The following is a 23,694-nucleotide window of genomic DNA, read 5'->3' on the forward strand; positions in this document are numbered from 1 at the left end:
TTACACCTCCCAGCTGCAGTGCAGACAGTCACACTGCTATTTTTAGCATGCTACCTTGAGCAGAGTTAGCCTGTGTAAGTCTACACCCACTGGAAATTACACCTCCCAGCTGCAGTGCAGACAAAGCCTTAGAATGGAATTTTCAAAAACGTTCAGCTGTTGCCAATGTCAGCTCCCACGGTAGTGATGGGAGTTTTCAAAGGAGGCAAAGTTAGGCTGAGTCTGAATATATTTGAAAATCCCACATTTAACAAACAGAGTTGGGATTTTCCTGGACACTCAGGGAGTTAAGCCCACCAACTCTCAGAAAATCATGGAGTTTGGGCACCAAAGTTCCTTAAACTCCTTTGAAAATCCCACATAAGCTTTTCTACAGAAATGTATTTTAAATAAATATAAGCTAAAATTGGGGAGGGACAGGAAGAGATGATGCAAGGATCTTCTGGAGAAAGGATTACATGACTGTGTTTATCAGCCACGCAGGATGCTAGCTAATCAACTCCAAAAGCACCAGTAATCATGATGTTACGTTTAATGGCATTAGCAAAAGCTGTGGGCAGGGAATTTCAGGGATTGTCTTGTAGTCTTATCAAAACCAAGGATGTCTGGAACCAATTGGAGACTGTGAACCAATACCAGCTGCTACTTGTCTAAACCTTTTAAACTACGATAATTCTCCCTGCCCATGATTTATACACTTGAAGACTAAAGGGGAAAACTTACAATCTAAAAAGCAACAACTTCAAAGTAAAACACATCCTGGTCCAACATGTTAATTACAATCCTTGGGCTAGCAGCTACAATCCTTACTCTGCTTTTAACTTGAATGAGGCAAATATCCCATTGATTTCAGCCCGAGTTAAGACTAGAGGATTTAACCCCATGATGCACATACACAATAGCCCCTACTTCTAATTTAAGACAAGAGGTAAAAAAAAGTCAATGCAACAAACAATAGAAGGGAATGGAAGGAGGAGAAGAATGATAATGGGTACGGTAGGTGGTTACATGTATGATAGGCTAGCTAAACAGACTTGATGGTTTTGAGACATTAAAAAAAAAAAACCCATATACAACACAACTGAAAACACTTCTGGCCATCCACCCAGCCATTATCAATTGTAGGTAGGAGAAAGGAGAGGGCAGTCAGATTGCCTGGCCACATGGCAAGCTAGAATTCTTCCAGGTAACTGCAAGTATTTTGTTCGTAATAGTAAATGTTTTGATTGATAGACGGAGATCTGCAAAGCCAACTGGGGGGGGTTGGATGCTCAATTCCCATCAATGGCATCCAAGTCCCATTGGTTTTAAAATCTCAGCCAGAGGTTATAAATCTCCTTGAAGAAGTAGGTTTTGGAAAGGGAGTTAAAAGAGGACAGGGATTGGCATTGTATACATTATGGTCAGAAACAGAGGTCCAGTTTTAGAGAGGTGGGCATGGGAGAAAAACAAAGGGAGCATCCACGTAAGTGCCTTGAGAGAGAAAAAAATGAGACAAAGGCAGAAAGATAGAAATGAGATAAATTGTGGCAGATCTTGAAGACATGGATGAGGTACTTGAATGATTTAGGCTGAGGGCCACTAGAGGAATTGTAGAGTGGTTGAACATGGTTAGAGTGCTAAGCAAGATGGATTATTTTTGCAGCAGATACCTGGACTGGGGAGGAAGAAGCTTCAATAGCTGAGGTGCAAGAGGAAGGAGGCTTGGAAAAGATTTGGGAAGCAAGGATTGCTCTTAGATCACTAGGAGAAATGGCTCCTAGGTCAGAGAAAAATCTATTAAGAAATTGGAAAACAACTGGAAAAGAACTAAAGGGTAAAATATATGACACCCTTATAGCATGTGATGAGCTAAAATGCTTGCACTGTTCGTATCTGTGCTAATTTATCAACCTATAGGATCTGCTACAGGATTGAAATATATGTAAATAGTTAACAGATAAGGACCTAAAGTGACATTGAAAGGTATTTAGATGCCAACTCTCACTGATTTCTGTGGGAGTTAGGTGCCTAAATACCTTTGAGGATCTGGACCAAAATGCCAGTCAATGCTGGTCACGAATATGTTGCATTATTCCTGGCTTCTTGAATGCAGCTCTTTACATGGAGCTCTGAGAAGGATCATTTTAGGTAGGGAAAGCCCAGTGTAACAAAAACCATCTCAACACAAATGGTTGGAATGGGGTTACAGAAGTAAGAGGTGACTCATATGAAAAGGGGACAAATATAGACAAAACACACTTAAAGATTGCTCTAAATACTCTCACATGAAAAAGCTTTGTGCTCACACAGACTGAGCCAGAGTTACAAAAAGAATAAAAATCCTTGACACATGATATGATTTTAAAACAAATTCTTCCCATTGCACCAAACAAAGCAAAAAGAGCCCAGGTAAAGGTGAGGAGAAGGAAAAGATTTGTCCAACACTTTAAACTGATGTGATTTTTTTCCCCCATACACAAAACACTGTGCTCCTTGCTAACAGAAATGACTGCAACAGGACTACTTGCATGAGTAAGAAGTGCAGGATTTTGCCCCGAGACTTTTTTCCAGACAGAATGTATCCTTAGAAGCTGATCTGGGGAACCTACTGTGGCCCCATGGATTTAAAAGAAAAAATCCCTGCTGTTTTATAGAAACAGCTTTTCGACCACATTACAAACAACACAAAACTCTTTGCATTCCATTCCTCAGTTCTCAGACACAATCCATATTGCACCCATCTGGATGAATGAGTCACTCACTATCAGGGGACTGTGAAAAGATCTTTTTATTTTGTCATGTGTTCCTACAGAGAACTTAAAGCAGCAACTATGGCACTCTTCCAGGAATTTGTATAACATAAGGGTTACTTCAGCTATCACTAGATCTTTGAAATCAAAGAGATGAAAAATGAAAGAACACAGTAAAACAACATTAATGTAAAATCAATAGTATCCTTTATTTACCATTCTGTCTAATAAGTTAAGAAACATTAAAGAAAATATCCTGAAATAACAAAAAGAATACAAAGGGAGAAAAAACGACAGACAGCTAGCTTTTTCCAATCAATGTCACTTTCTTATCGCTGGAAGTACAGATGTACGGAATATTTACCATATTGACCACAGTATGGAAAGGAGTCATCATTTCAGGGTCATAGCACCAGCGTCAAGGCCCTGATTCTGTAAGGAACTAGGCATGTGCTTAACTTCAGGCAAGTGAGTAGCCCCATTGGACTATTCACATGCTTAAAGTTAGGCATATGCTTAAGAAACTTGCTGAATTGGGGCCCAAACTTATTAGGCAACTTGCCTTCTGCAAAGAAGAATTAGCCCGCAGCCCATAATCTCCAGCCTCCAACACGGTTTCTCCAAATGCAGAGATGCTCTACATCTTAAGTTTAAAGAAAATATTTTATTCAAAACCTTGGTTGATTTCCTTTCTTGATTCAGGATCCGCAAAATGGCAAATGCACCAGTGTGACGATCAGAGCAACATTTCCCTAACTTCTCTCCCTGCCTATTTACTTCTTTCCATAGTGGTGAGCTATCACTAAAATGGAAGCATTTTACTGAGGATGGAGAGAAGGACAATTTTACACAGTAAAAAATAATGGGCTAGAACCTCAGCTGGTGCAAATCAGTGTAGGTCTATTGTACTCAATGAAGTGACAGTGATTTACACCACCTGATGCTCTGGCCCAATAAATCTAGATATCAATTGTTAGTCCCCGAGTGCGCCAATTTTAAAAAACGTAACTGGATCGATTGCAACTAAAGCTGTATTTCTCTTGCAGCAAAAACAGCAAGGATCCAGCAAAGTGCTTTTGAAAAGATTTCCTTGGAGAATGGGTACTGTGACTTTTTACTCATGTATGTTATTATCTAACAGTATTAAATTTCATTCTTTAAAACAAATTATGAAAAGTTGGAGCTTGGGAGTTCAGTTTGCACAATAAAATAGCTTGAAACTAAAGTCATGATCTTATAAATGTTTGTTACTGAAGGAGAAATCTATTACATGTTAAACAGAAAAATAATCTGTTAAATGTTAAACAAACCATGTAATGCATTGCCCTCTAAGTGGCAATGAGAGAGAGGACAGTAGAGGCAGGCGAAGGGGAACTAGTACAGTACATTTCAAGATGACTGTCGGTGAGCAGAATGCAGTCCTATTGATCTTGCTATTTTGGCTTTTATGGTGACAGACAAAATACACTTAGCTAAAGGAAACCTAGGAAAACTCCCATGAAAGTAATTCCAAGCACGTGTCTGCTTTTCCCATCAATGTTTCATTGTTTTAGTGCCTGCTAATAAAAAGAAAATACCTCTCCTCACAACCATCTGACAAGTGAGTTAAGTATACTGTCCACAGCAAATGTGAATCATGTCAGCTACGTCAAAATTATTCAAAAAACATGACTATGCTGCCATTTTAGAACCTGCAGAAAGAAACCCAGAATGCATTCAAGCCGATATTACTCGAAGTTATTCCATACGATTCTTTCTTTTAAAAGAAATTCATAACAAAACGAAGAGGAACAGGGAGGGAAACAGCTGATAGACGTTCCCCATGTGCACAGATGCAGGCCCCTACTTTTGATTTATTTTGCAATATTCTTTTCAAAATAATTCTATTTAAAGATCTCCTGGACATGCACCTGACCCCACTTCCACTGAAGTCAAAGGGAGTGTTTTCATTGCCTTTAACGATAGTTAAACTGGGCCCCATGATTGTAGCATATATTATGATTTATTTACCTACTACACAACCGTACACATGTTTAACAATTAAGTGAGCCAACGTGGTTAAATGTGGGTGCCTAAGCTGTGCCTGAAGATAAGTGTATATGCACCCACTTCATGTACAGACCCTCATGTACAAAAAATGTGCACTTACAATGTTTGGTGGCAAAATGCTACTGCAGCTCCAGGACAAAAGTAACTGTACTAGTGCTGTTAGTTCTGAGAAGGGTATGAACTGAGATGTTTAGTATGGGATTTTCAGAAGCACTCTACTTTGTCCTATCTCCCTTCCCATGTAACTCAGTGGGAGTTTTACTATTGACTCCAATGGGAAAAGAGTTAGTCCAAGGTGGAGTGCTTTTGAAAATCCCACCCATAAAGTATTTATGATATACGTAGACAAAGACAAATATATCACAGCTCCCAGATCCGCGAGCTCCCAGATCCATGAGATGGCATAAACAGATTTCAGACTCACAGCTAATCCATTAGATATGGCCCCTCCCAAGACCTTTGTATCTGTAGTTACAGCAGACTCTTTGTGGGTTTCCCCCATACAATGGATTTAATTCTTTTAAAGCCTATGCAGTGGGTCACCATTCTTTGTAAGAGGGCTCTAAGTCTGCTATTACTGGACTGGGGTCCCATATGGCTCTAAAAACACTACATCTACTGATGGAGGCAGTCCCTGATCTAGGAGATACTTTGGCTACCTGTCTGGCAGCCGAAATATCAACAAGCCCCGAGGCAGAGAGTTATAAAAACAACACCTTCTTCTTGGTGGTTTTTTTTGGGGGAGGGGGCAACTATTATTTTAAGCTTTACAATTCTTTGGATTGCCAAATGTTAGAAATGCAATCATTCTTTATCAAATGCTAGCAATCAAACCCACCAAATTTCAAACCTAATACTATTAAACTCCCCAAACTCCTAAATACCTGAAAGTTAAAAAACATATGTACACACATTTAAATACAGTATGTACACATACTTAAAAATTCACATGTACAGATTCCCGTACTGTAACCCCTTTTCAGAGGCTGGTGAATGGTGTGACAAGAACCACATGCTGCAGGGATGTAGATATCTCCCACTGCCTAAACTCCCCTCAGATGCATTCAGTATCTTGCTTTTTAACAACACAGATGTTGAGGAAGATAGAAGCTATAAGTCTTGGGGAGTTGTAGGTTCCTATAGTAGAATTTTCCCTTGGATGGTACTAATCCCAGAGATTTTACAAAGTGCAGGACTGGGCCCTAAATTTAACCACTTAGTGTGAAATCTTAGTCCAATGACGTCAATAACAAAATCCCATGGACATCACTGGGGTCAAGATTTCACACATGAAGTTCTACGGAAGAGTAACTAAAATCATTATTAATAAATAGAGCACCAGCCTACGTTGTTATATATTAGATACATAGGAAAACTGAGGGAGAGGCACAGTGATAAATACACATGACTCCCATTTATATAGACTGAAGCTATACGATCAAATTCCCATGTGTCAGACTAAAGAATTGCCCCATAATCTATAGCGCCACAGTTCACGAAACTGGGTAAAAACAAACTAAACTACACAGAATTAAAGCATAGGAATGTGATTTCAAAATCATTAATTTTAAAATTATATTTTAAGGTCTTTTTAATGCGTCCTATGCTGTGACTTCTGAATTAAGAGTTTAGAAAGCAAGGTTATCTATTGCCTTCTCACCCATGTGACATGGCCAACAAACATTTAGCAGTTGCAATAAGAGATCATATAGCAATCAGTGAGATAAAAGCCAGAGAAAAGTCTCATTATGAATTCATCGTGCGCAAACTGCGCGCTGTTTGTGAATGATCCAACTCACTCTTTGCGTCATTCACCTGACCTTGCGAGAAATTCTTAAACAGACGTTTAACGGGAATTAATCTTCTGCAGTGCCAGTGATGGATTTTAATTGCAAAAGACTACAGCCCATTTTTTCAGTGAACCAGACTGGGGAACAATGGAGATATTCAAGCCTTGGACTATGTAATTAGGAGAAATTAAATATGCCCTCATTAAGGCTGTATCCATGAATCACACTAAACTGTTAAAGTCTGTTCCTTTAAATGGATGGGTAAATAAGTAAATATTTACCTGCATTATAACCTGCAATTCAATAATAGAAGTAAAGTAGTATAGTACAATTGATTCTCCCCTCTGGAAATCATGGCTTCATATCTGAGTTTAGGTCACAAGACTGAGGGCCTGACCCAAACCCCACTTCAATCAAAGGAAGTTTTTTTATTCACTTCATTGGCTTTGGATCCTCAGTCTTTACCCAGGCAGAACTGGCACTAGGCGCTAGATTCACAAAGGAATCTAGGTGTGGTGATGCTGAGCGTTGCCACCCTTAACTTTTAGGGGGGGAAAAAAAGTCACTGGGATCCACACTTTTGATTTGTTTTGCAAAATTCTGGACCAGGAGCCTCCTACGCCTGAGGTGAGAAACTTAGCCACTAAGCTAAAAGTTATGAGGAAGGTCCTCCTCCCGCACACCCAGCGTTTTGTGTAAGCATGGCTATAGGGGTCCAATAGGGTAGGCAAAGTCTGAACATGCTTACTGGATCAGGCCCCACAGGCAAGTTAGGCAGAGAAATGCCTATCTTCCCCTGGTTTGTGCATTGCTTTGGGGCTTAGGCATCCAGACACCTGGCATGGGGCTGCTGTGCATAGGCTGAGAGGCAGAAACATAGGCAGATCAGGAACTTTTACTGCCAACATTAGTATTGGGCACCGAGCAACTTTAGGTGCCTACAGAGTTCGGGGGGGTAGATTGAGGTTCCTAAAGTGACAGTTAGGTGCTTAAGTCCTTTTGTGTAGCTAGCCTTGGAAGTCTTGTGTAAAGAGACTGGAGGATTTCGCCCTAAACATTAAGAATTCAGATTCCACAACTGTCTCCTGGTTTTGTTCCATATGTTAATGCTGTTTCATTCTTAATTCTTAAATGAGCAGTTAATAAACTATAAGCAACAAGAGCAGAAGACGGGAATGTCTGGCAATTCACCCAACACAAGTATAACATAGACCTTGTTTGACTTTTGCAGCATGCTACAGAAATATCCATTTCCATATGTGGAAACCTGATTAGTCGTCCTTACAGGCAAAGTTGTAGTAGTTAGCGTCTATAACCACGGGCTAGGTCTTTTGTATGGCATTGTACAGCTGCCAGTGATTTCCCTGTTTTGAAGTGTGAATCCATAGGGACACTTGTTCTCCAAGCCTGGGGAACATTAACAAAATCTGAGCCCAGAGCAGGTGAGCCTTTGTAGTCGAGCCTGTGTAACAAAACTCAGTAGTAGAAATTAATACATTATTAGTAATACCTGATTCTCTATGGCCTTCCTGTTTTTTGGATCGCTGACAATTGAGAGCTGTAATTCTGCCATCTTTTTCATCTTGCTATCCATGTCAATCTTCTGGATAAGGCTCTTGGTCTGGTTTTTCAAAAGCCTGACAGTGTCCTCTTTCCCAAGTTTCTTTGCAAAGAGGGAAGCACAAGCCGAGTGTATTGCTGTAATCCAGTTTTCCAGGTCCGTCTGGCTTGTTGCCTACATAACAGAGCAAGAAAGCAACATTATAATCAAAGAGGACTTAGGTGATACTAAAAAGTTTTTGTCAGGTGCTTTGATTTTTAAGAGCTTGATACTTTAAATTATGCATGTGTGTAGAGTTATGTTAAGTAGGTTGCTGCTAGCCTTTTCTCCATTGTCTCATGGGGTATGTCTACACTGTGATATGAAAAAACCCAGGCATGGCTGTGGCTGGCCCAGGTCAGCTGACTTGGGCCGTGGGACTATAAAATTTCAGTGTAGATGTTCAGGTTCAGTGTGGAGCCCAGGCTCCATGACCCCGTGAGGTAGGAAGGTCCCAGAACCTGAGCTCCAGTCTGAGCCCTAACGTCTACTTTGCAGTTTTTAGCCCCGCAGCCTGAGCCCTGCAAGCCCGAGTCAACTGACCCAGGCTCTGAGACTCAATGTGATGGGTTTTTTATTGCAATGTAGATGTACCCCATGATTGCTACACCCAACCTTTCACTTGTGAGTCCTGCCAGGCCTATGAGTGCCGTAGAATCAGCAAGCACAAGAGCATTTCTGAGAGTTGTGGAGGTGAAGTTCAACCCTCCAGCCAGTTAAGAAGTAAAACTGACAGGCTATGAAGGTAAGTTTCCTCCAATCTGATTTGGTCACAGGGATGGTGGCCACAAAACTGATTTCCGAGGATAGGGGTCTGCATAGTTAAACAAGCACAAATTAGTGGAGGGAGCACAGAAGGACAAGGGAGGATGCGTTTTTATGAAGTGTCTGCAAACATCAATTAAAAAAAATACAGCTTTGCAGCAATGTATTTTTCGTTAGGAGGATGGCTCGACGTTATGAACCTCTCCAATAATATAGACAAGTGGTTAGTTTCCTTAGATTATTAACTACTTTTTTGGGTTCCAAACGTCAATGTTTAGCGGAAGCAAAATTCCCTTTGAGGCTAATGGAGTCAGGGGTGGGTCCATCCGTATAGAACTGTGGAGTGCTAATAGATGCCTTACAACATAAGTTACACTCTGCTTATTTTAACCCCATCCATTCCAGCCCCTCCATTATTTCTGTAGCTCTGGCTGGCTGAGTTCACTGATGAAGTATCATGCACCTGAATGGACCAGTGACAGATCTGGAGAAGCTCTAAAATCATGACAGCAGCAACAGTTATCACAGTTAAGTATTGTTTTAATTTCATGCCTGCAGCCCTCCTCCTTGTCAGGACCAGACATTTCTCAATCTCTTTTGTCCTCTATCTGAACATCATTGTTCTACTGTTACACAGTACACTGCTCACCTTACGCTCACATGACATTTGGCTGTCTAATTCTCATCGTTTCTGTCTCTCTTGACTGACTCTGATCCTCTCCTCTGCTTCTCATCTGGGTTACACTCCCTGTTCCCACCTCTTCTTACGTACCCCTTACCTTTCCCTTCCCCAACCAGCAAAAAACAGCGTTAATGGAGTAGAGAACATGGCCTTGGTTTTCACTCAGTCCTCCCTCTGGCAAAAATCCCCATTCACGTCAATGAAAGTTTTGCTTGAAGATAGGATTGAGTGAAAGTCTGAGGTACAGACTAAGATTTGTCTTAAAAACAAACAGATGTAGATAACACACACATTAGCACAGATAGATAGCTTACTGCTATTAATCATGTTTATTACAAGGGCCAACCAAGAATGGGGCCCCATTGTGCTAGGCACTATACAAATACAGAGCAGCTGACTGTCCTGTCCCTACCCTGAAGGGCTTACTATCTAAATAGATGGGACCGACACAGGGTGGTAAAGGAGTAGAACACACAGGGAGTGTGAACAAAGTGATTGCAGCAAACAGCATGTTAGTTCCACAATTTCTGGGGGCAGAAGGGAGGGGATCAGATAAATGGAAAGAAAAGGGAAGGGAAAGAGAGTGACAGACAGGGCAGTGGAGGAGAGGGTAAGAGGGATAGCTGTGGAATGAAACTAAGGTGAAGAGACTGTAAAGGAGCAGGAGGGGGAGGATTGTTTCATAGAATGTCAGGGTTGGAAGGGATCTCAGGTGGTCATCTAGTCCAACCCCCTGCTCAAAGCAGGACCAATCCCCAGACAAATTTTTGCCCCAGATCCCGAAAATGGCCCTCTCAAGGATTGAACTCACAACCCTGGATTTAGCAGACCACTGTTCAAACCACTGAACTATGGAGCAAACAGTCAATCAGCACACAGCACATTACTAATTATATACAGACAAATTAAAAATATTATCATTACCTGAAATAGATACACATCTCCAAAAGAATTGCTGAGGCAAAACACATTTTCCTTCTTGGGATGTTCAGGGACAGACTGCACTATGCTGTCCTCTGCAAACAGAGCATATCTTGGTGAATTGCTCTGTTCCATGGAATTCCTGCCATAAGTCTCATAAAACAGCAGGGTACAACCTTTGAAAAAAAGAGAAACAAAGTGAGCTTCCAAAGTTCTTTTACACTACATGCTGTAGGAATAAAGAATTAAGATGCAAGACACACTGCGGTCCACCATTGGAGTTTGAAAGAGAAGTATTACTAAACCAAGAGAAAGGCAAAGGTTAATGGTGGCTTTGTCAATAAGAAGGGAAAACTGATAACTAATAAACAGGAAAAATGTTTTCTGAAAGACAGACTTGGGCTGAAAAAATAAATTATAGCTTAGTAAACTTAGAATGTCAAAATGCTATAGCAGTGGTTCCCAACCAGGGACCTGGGGTCCCTCAGGCAGCCGTGAACAGGTTTCAGAGGGTCTGCCAACCAGGGCCAGAATTAGACTCACTGGGGCCCAGGGCAGAAAGATGAAGCCTCACCACATGAGGCTGAAGCCTGGGACTCTGAGCCCCACCACCTGCGACTGAAGCTGAAGCCTGAACAATGTACCTTTGTGGGGGCCCCTGTGGCATGGGGCTCCAGGCAACTGCCTTAATGCTGGCTGTGGCTTTTGTATGCAGAAAAGTAGTTGCTATGGCACTGGTGGGCCCTAGAGTTTTTATTGCACGTTGGGGTGGGGGGGGTTCAGAAAGAAAAAGGTTGAAAACCTCTGTGCTAGAGCACATAGAAAGGCTGCTCAGCTGAAGAAGCTGTTGTGTTTATTTAGTCATTTATGGAGCCAGTTTTCTCTCACCCAGTCACCTGGGAAACCTTAATATTTGCTAAAGGGGATTAGCAGACGCTCAGTACTTTTGATCTTCAAATACTGTAGAAAATGAGTAAGCATCTCTGGAGATTAACTTTGGTTCCCTTGTTTCTATCTGCAAATTCTGTAGTAAGACACTGATCACTATCCAAATAACTTGGATGTTTTAAAGGATTTCCCTTTCTTGGACCGCATTATCAGTTTTTCAGATAGAATGACATACCAGATAGATTGCCACATCTGCATCCTGGAACTAAAACTCAGTAACTAAGCTGATAATCATATATATATATATATATATAATATGTGTGTGTGTGTGTGTATATATATATATATATATACACACACACATACATACATATACACATACACACACACACACATTTTATATATATATATATATAAAAAAAACAAAAAGAGATGGTTAGGGGTGACCTGATTGCAGTCTATAAGTACCTACATGGTGAAGAGAAATTTGATAATAGAAAGGTCTTCAGTCTAGCAGACAAAGGATATAACAAGATCCAATACCTGGAAGTTGAAGCTACACTAATTCAGACTAGAAATTAGGTGCAAATTTTTAACAGTGAGGGTAATTAACCACTGGAACTATTTACCAAGGATTGTGGTGGATTATCCATCACTGGCAATTTTAAAATCAAAGTTGAATGTTTGTTCTAAAAGATATGCTCTAATTTAAACAGGAATTAATTCAGGGAATTCCTATGGCTTGTGTTATACAGGAGGTCAGACTAGGTGATCACAATGGTCCCTTCTGGCTTTTTAATCTATGAATATATATATCTGTCCCGAACTATAGAAATATACAGTAAAGGGTTTGAAACTGAGACAAACAAGGATTAACATTCTACCTTTTCCCACCATTTTTCAAATTAGGAGGCACTGTAATGCAGTTTAGGGCCAAAATTTAAGTTTTGCTATAAAGTGGTGATTGTGAGAATAGTGGTGCGTCTCTATGTGTGTGCGCGCGCGCGTGTGTGCGCGCTCTTATGGTGGTGTGTGATGGGGATGTTATACAACATAAAATACAAATAGAAATGTTTCCATTTTACACATTCTTTTAAAAAAAATTAATTGAAAATAGATTTCCTCCCCCATTTTTAATGTTCCCCTGACTAGTGTTGGAAATCCAAAAATCACAGTGTTCTAGTTCATGAGAACTGGAGGTGCAACCTAGGTCACCAAGTTTAGATGTAAAACCGGCTCCAGCTTCAAATGTTCTCACAAGTCAGGGTTGTTTGGATTCTGCTCTCCAGTTTAACCCATTATAGAGATAGGTGCATGCTGGCTGTTAAGGACTTATGGAGTTTGGCGCCAATGTTCTGGTTGTGACCCATCTCTATAGAGAATTAAGAGAAACAAAAGTGAATCTGACCAGTCTCATTTCATTCTCTAGTGTGAATTAAATGTAAACAGTAAATTCAGAAATTAGCACCCAGGTGGCCTGAGTGCTAGGTTGATACTCAGAGGAAAGAATTCTCTCCCTAATATACCCCACTGAGGTCACTGCAGTCCAATAGCTGGAGCAGCCTACACAGACATTTATGTGCCCTTCGCTACAAACACATACACACCTAGGGTGTCTGACATAACTGGCCAGTGTAGCCGCAGCTTTGTCCCCAGCCTGCTATGCTCTGCTTCCCCATACAATAGAGCCACACTAAGGGTTCTGTGTAGATGCAGTGACAGGGGCATGATTTGCTCTGAAATAAGAGGCATTGCGCCTAGTGTAGTCACTTATAGCTCAGCAGAGTGGGCGTAGCAGTACCAAATCCAAATTCTGCACTTCCATACATCAGCAGCAGCAGCGTTTTACAGCCACTATGCACACACACCTTGCACAAACATAACTGGGTTATGAGGTTATGCACAGACTGGGTTAGAGGTTTAGAATTCAAGCCTAGTTTTAATGGGTTGGTGCTTTGTTCTTGTATATATTTCCCAGTTTTCTTCAGTCAGAGAGCACTGTACCATCTCAAAGTATTTTTGACCTATCTGGATTTACTGTTCTGTTTATAAAAAGTGTAAATTACATTATTTTTAAATTCTTTCTAATATCCTCAAGGTGTTATAAGAACATAAGGAAGGGTATTTTAATACATATTTTTATCCTGGTAGTTTTCCACTAATATTAAGTTTTTTTAGAGGAGCAGGGCATGTTTTAGAGTTCAGCCAAGTAACAGCAGAACTATGATCCTTATAAATAGATAGGTCCACACATTCTCCATATTCCTGATGCTGCACTGGAACTGATTATAGTCTATGTGTTTTGATCAAAGCTTGTACTGAGGGGGAATTGGTGGGAAAGCAATTTCCCTTGTTAAAATAAATTAATTAGAGGGGACAGATGGGAAGGAGAGTTCCCCTTGTTAAAGGTTTACTATTCAAGCTCAGGTCTTGTCAGCATACTAAGTAAAGTGGAGGCCTCAGGACACTGATAAATCCAAGTTTGGTAGGTAACCAGAAGGTTGTAAGCCTTTTGCATATTTATAATTAAACACATATCAACAGAATGCAGAGAAACATGCTGTTCTCATTCACATACATGGCTCTTTTAAAAATGTATGTATATCTTGGTTATTTAAATTTCAAGAACCAATTAAACCAAGATTTGATCAAAATCTACACAAGGAGTTCTGAAGCAAGTTTATTGATCTTAATATAGTATGCTATATAAATAAATACATTAAATTAAAATAAAAGAAGGAGGCCTTGAAATCCACATAGACACGTTTATTTTGGCAACAAAAATCTTTGCAAGACAAGTAAAGTGTATGTATGATCAAGGAAATGTTTATTTATGAACAACTAACAAAGACAAAAAGATCCAGCACCATGAAGGTAACTATAACACTAATCCCATGTGAAAAGCATTCAAGAGACACTTGTTTTGTGTGAGTCTTATTATGTAACATATTTAGCATAAGGTGTTTTGTTGGTACTTTAAGAAATCTTTCAAAAGACAGATTAAACTCATATTTACACTTCAGTGTCTAAACAAAGGTGAGGAAAGGGTGGTATTCAGATATTGCTTTTTCTCTTTACATATGCTATTTGCAGGCATGATTCATTTTACTGCCTCAGTCTAGTGATAAGGAAAAGTGATTTAACCTGTTAATTAAGGCTTTGTCTACACTGGACTTCCATGGGTAAAACTTTTGTCATTCAGGGGTGTGAAAAAAAACAGAAAACCACCCCGAATGCAAAAGTTTTACTGACGAAAAGTGCCGGTGTGAACAGCGCTTTGTCGGCAGGAGAGCTCAACCACGGATAAAACTACCGCCTCCCGTTGGGGGTGGAATTTTTTTTTTTTTTTTTTTTTTTGTCGGTGGGAGAGACCAGTGGTTCTCAACCAGCAGTCCGGGAGCTCCTGATGGGCTGCAAGCAGGTGTCAGGGAGTCCACCAAGTAGGGCCAGCGTTAGACTCGCTGGGGCCCAGGGCAGAAAGCCAAAGCCCCACCACATGGGACTGAAGCCCAGGGTCCTGAGCCCCACCATCTGGGGCTGAAGCCAAAGCCTGAGCAATGCAACTTTGCGGTGGGGTGGCCCTGTGGCATGGGGCCCCAGGCAATTGCCCTGCTTGCTGTCCCCTAATGCCAGCCCTGGCTTTTGTATGCAGAAAACCAGTTATTGGGCACAGGTGGGCCATGGAGTTTTTATAGCATGTTGGGAGGGGGGGGCGGTTCCTCGCAAAGAAAAAGGTTGAGAACTCCTGGTGTAGAGGGCAGCGGTGATGTGGGACAGCAACGGGTGGGGAGGAATCGGTGGGATGTGAGGTGCCATAGGAGAGAAGAGAGTTTTGTGCCGTGGACATGGAGCCATGGCTGGACTGGGGAGTACCAGGGCTCTAGGGCAAAAGGGAATCCAGTGCCCCTCTGTTGAGATTTAGGTGCTAGAAGGGTTTCCTCTGCCACTACTGCCTTAACCCCCTCAGCACAGAAGGCAGCAGCACTATGGGATGCCCTTTATGTGTCAGTGCTGCAGCACAGAGGCACGTGGCTCTCCATTACATGCTTACGTGGTGCACAGGACAGCCAGGGCCATGATGCTGGGGAACTGACTGTCTGTGTTGACACATCAAGGCTTCAAGAGATCTCAGTGCACCACACAGCAGCACCACAGGGAACTGTCTGTGCCACAGCATCAGTGCATCAAGGGCTACCTTTGACCCATATATTAAGTCAATTTATACCCACTTACAGATGTGAGTAGGGTGACCAGATGTCCCAATTTTATAGGGACAGTCCCAATTTTGGGGTCTTTTTCTTATATAGGCTCCTATTACCCCCCACCCCCGTCCCGATTTTTCACATTTGCTGTCTGGTCACCCTAGTAAACTCCGAATTCAACGCCTCAGCTAACCCAGGGAAATGTCCATGGCCCCCCATTCAGCTGTGCATTTTCTAACCCATAATGCTTCTTGGCTTGCTCTGAACCTTTGAGACTGGGGGTTGGAGTAACCTAAGCTGTGGGCTGAACCACATGCAAGTGAATGGACGATGACAGGAGTAATACACTGGCACTAGCACCGATGCTCATCATTAGTGAAGGAAGATTAGTAGGAGGATCTGTCACAAAAGCCTGAAATACCGTTGTGGACACCAGAGGTGGGGAACCACCAGTCTAGTGTGTTTATAAGCGAAAAGAGGAATGTAGAAGTATTAAAAATAAAAGTGTTTTTGGCTTACCAGTACATGAATTCATAGTCATTTAGTGGCTCAAAAAGTATCCCCAAAAATAAGAGTAAATTTTTGCTCAGGAACAGGTAATTAGTCAGTATTGTTCTAATAAATAAAAAGGACAAATTTAAAAAAACTGGAAACTATTCTGCCCCACCAAAATGCACAGGTGAGGAAATTGTGAACACAAGCACCCATCTGTGTGCTAAGTAGTCATTTCTATGTCCAACTACAGACACTCCGATTTTTAAGGTCAGACCATCTTGATTACCTAACCTGATTTCTTGCATAATACAGGCCATAGAATTTCATTAAGAATAACATCTGGTTAAACCAGAGCATATCGTTTAGAAAGACACCCAATCTTAGATGCACACATGAACAATTTTGTGGCTGCAAGTGGGATTCCACTTTTTAATAAAAGTGATTCCCTGCCACACAGTATCCCCAGTATTGACAACTCTCATGATTATTACTTTTTTTTAGAGCAATGGGATTTCAGAGAGTGCTGGAGCACGACTTGTGATGATACGAGAAACTCCAGTACCACTGCGAAATTGAGCCAGAAGCCAGCAGAATCTCTCCCCTATGATCACCTTTCTCACAGGGGAGGGGGGGGAGCAAAGAGCTTAGCAGCTCAGCTCAACTCTGCTCTCTCTCCCCCCCCCCACCACCACCTTTAAAAACATGGACAAGACAGTGATATTGCTCCTCTTTCCCCCAAACTGCAGCATCCATCCTGGGAAGGGGCAGAGGGGGGTGAAGAGCTCCCAGAGGTGCCCCACCCTCAACTTGAAAAGGGGGAGTGGGGACCCCATTACAGCCCTCCCAGGCCTGGGAGAAGGGTGAAGAATGCCAGGAGGTGCAGTGGTGAGGCTTGGGGGAGGCTGGGGGGGGATCTGAATTGATGGGGGGCTGGGGGCAGTTGAACCGAAGGGGGCTGAACTGATGGTGAGGGCAAGATGAATTGCTGGATAGGGACATGCAAAGGTGCGAGAGTCCTGCATCAGAGGCACCAAAACACCTTACCCAACACATTGGAGAGAGTTGGCAACACTGCAGGGGCAGTTCAACAATCAAAAAACAGACTGAAAAAACACTATTTTTTTTAAATCTCATGATTGTTTGGGGCAGTCGTATGATTTCTGGGGATCCAACTCATGATTTTTGACCTCTTAAGGTTGGCAATACTGCGTCCCCTCCTGGACGGTCCCAGCCCTGCAAGCATGCTGTACCTCAGTTTGCTTACTTGTTCCCCAGTCTGTCCCAACTCCCAAACCCAGGACAGATGCCACACCTCAAGTTCTGCTAGACACCTTTTTCCTCAGGCTGTCCTTTTACGATCCATGGCAAAAACCAAGCATATTCTGCTACTTTGACAAAAACAATGAGGAGTCTTTGTGGCACCTTAGAGACTAACAAATGTATTTGGGTATAAGCTTTCGTGGGCTAAAAACCACTTCAGCAGATGCATGGTGTGGAAAATACAGTAGAGAGGTATAAATACACAGCATATGAAAAGATGGGAGTTGCCTTACCATGTGGGGGGTCAGTGCTAATGAGCCAATTCAATGAAGGTGAAAGTGGGCTATTCTCAACAGTTGACAAGAAGGGAGGGGAAAAAAATCACTTTTGTAGTGCTAATGAGTTCAATGAAATCAAGGTGGCCCATTTCAAACAATTGACAAGAAGGTGTGAGTATCACCAGGGGGACTACTTTGAGTAAGCCTTCACCAGCTTTGGGGGTAAGGTGTTATCCTTTCATGCAGGACTCATGTTATCACCAGGACCTAAGTTCCCTCTAAGCTGCGAGGCCACGCAGCAGCCTATTAAGCGCCACGCAGGAGCTTAGGGCTGTGGCGGGGAGAGACATCTCTCTCCCAGCCCCGGATCTGCTGTAGACCTGCCGTGGCCAGGGGAGAGGCCCCTATCTCGCAACCGCAGCCCTGGAGCTGCCGCGGTGGGGAAAGGTGCCTCTCTCCCCCAGCCCAGGTGCTGCTGCAGGGAGAGAGAGCTGGGGGGAGTCCTCTCTCCCTGCTGTAGCCCATGGCAGCCTGCACCCCAACCCCCTTATACCTGGTCCCACCCCAGAGCCTGCACCGCCAGCTGGAATCCTCACCCCCCCTGCATCCCCAATCCCCTGCCACAGCCCAGAGCCCCCTCCCGCACTCCGAACCCCTGGGCCCCACCCCACCAGATGAATTTTGTTATGTGTACCAATATGGAGGTGACGTGGCACACATCACCTCCATATTGGTGCATATAACAAAATTCATGTACATGCATGGGAAAAATTAGAGGGAACACTGACCTGACCCCTCAGTCTGCAGGCTGTCACTCCTCTCTCATAGTCCAACCCTCCAGGTCTTTTCCCCAAAACATCCAGTCACTTCTGTCTGTGGTTTGACCCTAGACCCAGGGTCCCTCGCAGGAGTCTGAAACCTTCCTGCAGTCATCTTCTCCAGCCCCTCCTGGGCACCTGCCCAAGCCTCTCTGGTCTGGACAGTCTCCACTATCCATTCCAGAGAGTTCCCTCCCCTTCAGAGATTTCCCATCCTCCCTTTCATTAGTATCAGGTGCCTTCCCCTTATCCCTGAACAGGCCCAAGTGGGAAGCGCCTACCTTGTCAAAAAGGAACTGGGCCAATTTCCCTTATAGGGGCTAGTCACCCTGTGACAGGTCCAGAATTGTTTTTAACTGCCAAATTATCACATGCATCCTCTAAATTGACACATACCCAATTTTGCATGAGTCCATAAATCAGAGAGCTGGACAGGTAATTACCCAATTTCAGTATCAAATGCAGGGCTGCCCACCCAAAGCTGAAGGTGCAAATATAGGCCCACTTTTAGGAAGGTACTGAAGCACATACCTATTTTTAAGCATGTGAGTAGATGATTTGTGTACTTAAAGTTAGGCATAGACTTAAGTATCTACCTGAATTAGGCTTTGTGCACACTACAGACCCTACAGCTGTACCCCTGCAACTGCGCTGCTGTAAGGTTTCCCATGTATCTGGTCTATGCTGGCAAAAGTGCTCCCACTGGCATAATTAAACCACCCTTAACAAGCGGCAGTAACTATGTCGACAAAACAGTGTCTCCCATCAACATAGATTCATAGATTCTAGGACTGGAAGGGACCTCGAGAGGTCATCGAGCCCAGTCCCCTGCCCGCATGGCAGGACCAAATACTGTCTAGACCATCCCTGATAGACATTTATCTAACCTACTCTTAAATATCTCCAGAGATGGAGATTCCACAACCTCCCTAGGCAATTTATTCCAGTGTTTAACCACCCTGACAGTTAGGAACTTTTTCCTAATGTCCAACCTAGACCTCCCTTGCTGCAGTTTAAGCCCATTGCTTCTTGTTCTATCCTCAGAGGCTAAGGTGAACAAGTTTTCTCCCTCCTCCTTATGACACCCTTTTAGATACCTGAAAACTGCTATCATGTCCCCTCTCAGTCTTCTCTTTTCCAAACTAAACAAACCCAATTCTTTCAGCCTTCCTTCATAGGTCATGTTCTCAAGACCTTTAATCATTCTTGTTGCTCTTCTCTGGACCCTTTCCAATTTCTCCACATCTTTCTTGAAATGCAGTGCCCAGAACTGGACGCAATACTCCAGCTGAGGCCTAACCAGAACAGAGTAGAGCGGAAGAATGACTTCTCGTGTCTTGCTCACAACACACCTGTTAATACATCCCAGAATCATGTTTGCTTTTTTTGCAACAGCATCACACTGTTGACTCATATTTAGCTTGTGGTCCACTATAACCCCTAGATCCCTTTCTGCCGTACTCCTTCCTAGATAGTCTCTTCCCATTCTGTATGTGTGAAACTGATTTTTTCTTCCTAAGTGGAGCACTTTGCATTTGTCTTTGTTAAACTTCATCCTGTTTAACTCAGACCATTTCTCCAATTTGTCCAGATCATTTTGAATTATGACCCTGTCCTCCAAAGCAGTTGCAATCCCTCCCAGTTTGGTATCATCCGCAAACTTAATAAGCGTACTTTCTATGCCAATATCTAAGTCGTTAATGAAGATATTGAACAGAGCCGGTCCCAAAACAGACCCCTGCGGAACCCCACTCGTTATGCCTTTCCAGCAGGATTGGGAACCATTAATAACAACTCTCTGAGTACGGTTATCCAGCCAGTTATGCACCCACCTTATAGTAGCCCCATCTAAATTGTATTTGCCTAGTTTATCGATAAGAATATCATGCGAGACCGTATCAAATGCCTTACTAAAGTCTAGGTATACCACATCCACAGCTTCTCCCTTATCCACAAAACTTGTTATCCTATCGAAGAAAGCTATCAGATTGGTTTGACATGATTTGTTCTTTACAAATCCATGCTGGCTGTTCCCATATCGCTGTCCACACTGGCACTTCTGTTGGTGAAACTTTTGTTGGTCGGAGGAGTGTTTTTTCACACCCGTGACCGACAAAAGTTTTACAGACAAAAGTGCTAGTGTAGACAAAGCCTAAGGTCTTCAGGGGCTAAGTTTCAGTTCAAAACATTATCTAGGTTTCATTTAAAAAAAAAAAAAAAAAAAAACCCACCACCAAACAATGGATAGCACCTGTGTTGGCAGGTTAAAAGAATTTAACAATGATTTACCTTTGAGTGTTATCCAATACTGTTTCCACTTTCTCCGTGCAACCAGCTCAAGTTTTTTCTCCTTCTGTAGAGTTACCAACGGCTTGAAGAAGAGCCACCCTGCTTTGCGCACAACTCCTTGTTCTCTCTCATACAGCAGATCCAGTTGCTCTAAGGAACTGAGTGATTCACTGCTGGAGTCCTCTGTGTCTGTTGATGTGTCCGTATTCTCAGCGTTAGTCCTGCTCATGTCCAGCTCCCTCATGAAGTTTTCATAAATGTTCTGCCTCAGGGCATCACTGCTGATCGCATTAGTGGATTCGCTTCTCTGGGGCAGAATGTGGCCAGAGCCAGGTGACCACAGTAAACCAGACATCTGCGAAGGTGCCAGAGTGTCCGTAGCGAGGTTATCAATTCTGCTGTCAAAGTACTCACTCAGATCTTTGGATTTTGGCTCCTGTAAATAATGCAAATTGCAAGTAATCTATGGCGAAGAGACATATTTTATAGCATCTAATTTGTTTCATGTTTTGTCATTGTAAACTCCATCAAAGTGTGCCTGCTTGCACCATGATGGTGCCTGTTAATCCAAGCAATCTTTGCTACTGTCAGTATTACTGCAACATTTTTATTCAACAGAATCCCAGTAAGGCTAATTGCCAAACCAGCAATGTTTGCTGACTCAACAGGCCTTCACACACACACCCCCCAAAAAAAAAAAAAAAAAAAAAAAAAATCTCAGAACTCATTGATAATTGCTGTGATTTGATTTCCAACAGCCCAATGGGCATTGTGAATAGAACCATATACTCCTGACAACGGTGAATTAATCTGTTTTCCTGAGCATCGTGAAACAGGGACATTGTCTTTTACACACCGACCTGACTATAACAGTAACACTGATAAGACTAGTTTTGCTTATTACAGGAGTTTTATAATGGGTGAAATTGAATTCAATCTAGGTAGCAAGGTTTCAATATCTGACCATTTAAAAACTTTGGATCTTTGGATTAACAGATGTAAATTGATTACTTTAATGGCGGTAGGCTGATTTTGCCTCCTGAGGATCTGAAACATGTCAGTCTGAAATTTGAAATATTTTTAAACCCACTGAATTCACCAACTATCTGCCAAGATAAATGTGCTCAACTTCATTTTAAAACTAAAAGAAAGTGTGTTGGATGATTTGCACGAATCCAGGTTTTAAAATTCAGTGGTGTATATTTTCTAAAGATTGTAGACATTGCTATTTCAGTGAGGGCTTGACTCCTAGATCCAGCAGTGTATTATGAAATCCATTTGTATGACTCATGCTTGTATGATGCAATTTCATTTCTTCTGCAACCGGGCAGGGCAGTTCCCTTTTAAGTGCTCTGAGATGACTGTTCTACATATGATTTTAATTCCACGTTGGTGATGTGGAATGTTCGCTCATTCCTGCAATAGTCTGTCTATATGGAAGATCTGAGCCTCATGGCCTGACTCAGCAAGGTGCTGAGTGCCCTCAATGCCCAGTAGGGTGACCAGATGTCCCGATTTTATAGGGACAGTCCCGATATTGGGGCTTTTTCTTAAATAGGCGCATGTTACCCACCCCCACCCCACCCTGTCCCAATTTTTCACACTTTCTGTCTGATCACCCTAATCATAGAATATCAGGGTTGGAAGGGACCTCAGGAGGTCATCTAGTCCAACCCCCTGCTCAAAGCAGGACCAATTCCCAACTAAATGCCCAGTGACTTCAGCTGGCACTCAGGTGTCTTAGTATTTCACAAGATTGGGCTCTTCAAGCTAAATTCCACTGTCAAGAAGAACCATTCCACCAGTCTGATGGAAGGATTTATCTCCCATCCAACTGTATATTACTGACATTCTTAAAAAATACATTATGCTTAAAGAATAAGCAAAAGAAAAAGTATTTGCTGCCTTTTGTATAGAAAAAAAAATTAACAAATTTTACTTGAAAATACCCAGGGGCTGTAAATAGCTCGACCAGAAGTACAACTATTACCCAGGAAAATGTTATTTTTTGCTCAAGTTTACACTGCTTCTATGGTAATATTTATTTGCACTCTGACTTCTACATACGGATAAAGTAAACAAACACGGCTCTCCTGTGAACTAGTCACACCAGAAGCTTGGAAAGCAACTGCATTTATTTTCACATCCTAGATGCTGCACATCAAAAATGTACTGGAAGAAGCTGTGTCATGTTTTGATAGTATGATGACCTCCAACATAAAGCCAAGAGCAACAGTGAGATCCCATGCCGCTGCAGATTTCACAAGAAAGATCACTTTTCAGCAAGAAGGCTGCTGCAGCAGTAGGCTCAGAAATGCCAAATTTAATTTAAAGATTATGTTCCAAGACAATACATTTAAGTTTGAAACTGGAAGAGACCCTTCTAACATCTCTTAGAATGTACACAGGCAACCCTCAAATTAACCTGATTTCTTGGCACAAACTGGCCCTTAATATTGTATGCTGTGCCTTGAAGTCAGTGTGGCTCACACACTGGTTGTGATATGGAGTGAGGAGGAGCTCCAGGAAGATTATGCCACAAGATGGCACAATGCCTACCAAATCTTCCCAGCACACTGGGGAAGCACAGTTGCTGCATCATCCCTTAGAGGGAGCAGTGTATGATCTCCTATTCATCTAGACAGTACTGCTGGACGGTATGAAGATGTACAGGTACATGGCTCTGCCTCCTTTCTGCTCACCTTTGTGGTGGCTTGCACCCCCGCAGTTTTAGAAGGGAGCAGTCCCTAAACCGAGGAGAGCACAGAGAGCGCAACTTTGGCCAGCCCTTTCATGGGAGGCGTTATGGGAGAGAGGGAAGTTTCTGTACTCCCCACTTGTGCGTTCTTACAAGGCCAGGCGCAGTCTGGCCTTTATGGAGCTGATTCTGGGACCTAGAGCAGGAGACAGGAATTTTAGTCTTGA

The 23,694-nt window shown here is 42.4% G+C and overlaps 1 protein-coding gene across 3 annotated transcripts in view; it reads right to left on the reverse strand.

The window, feature by feature from the left end:
• TIAM2 (T cell lymphoma invasion and metastasis 2) overlaps positions 1-23,694 on the reverse strand; it is a 234,088-nt gene that overhangs the window by 87,272 nt on the left and 123,122 nt on the right. For all 3 annotated transcript variants that reach the window (XM_026649744.1, XM_026649741.1, XM_026649743.1), the window contains 3 exons: positions 20,770-21,205; positions 10,543-10,715; positions 8,082-8,306 (listed from right to left, as the gene is read on the reverse strand). In XM_026649744.1, coding sequence (XP_026505529.1) covers positions 8,082-8,306; positions 10,543-10,715; positions 20,770-21,205 — 834 coding nt within the window. The remainder of the gene's footprint in view (positions 1-8,081; positions 8,307-10,542; positions 10,716-20,769; positions 21,206-23,694) is intronic.

Source organism: Terrapene carolina, unplaced genomic scaffold, assembly GCF_002925995.2.
Source record: "Terrapene carolina triunguis isolate 2854851 unplaced genomic scaffold, T_m_triunguis-2.0 Scaffold85, whole genome shotgun sequence".
In the NCBI taxonomy this organism is placed as follows: domain Eukaryota; kingdom Metazoa; phylum Chordata; order Testudines; family Emydidae; genus Terrapene; species Terrapene triunguis.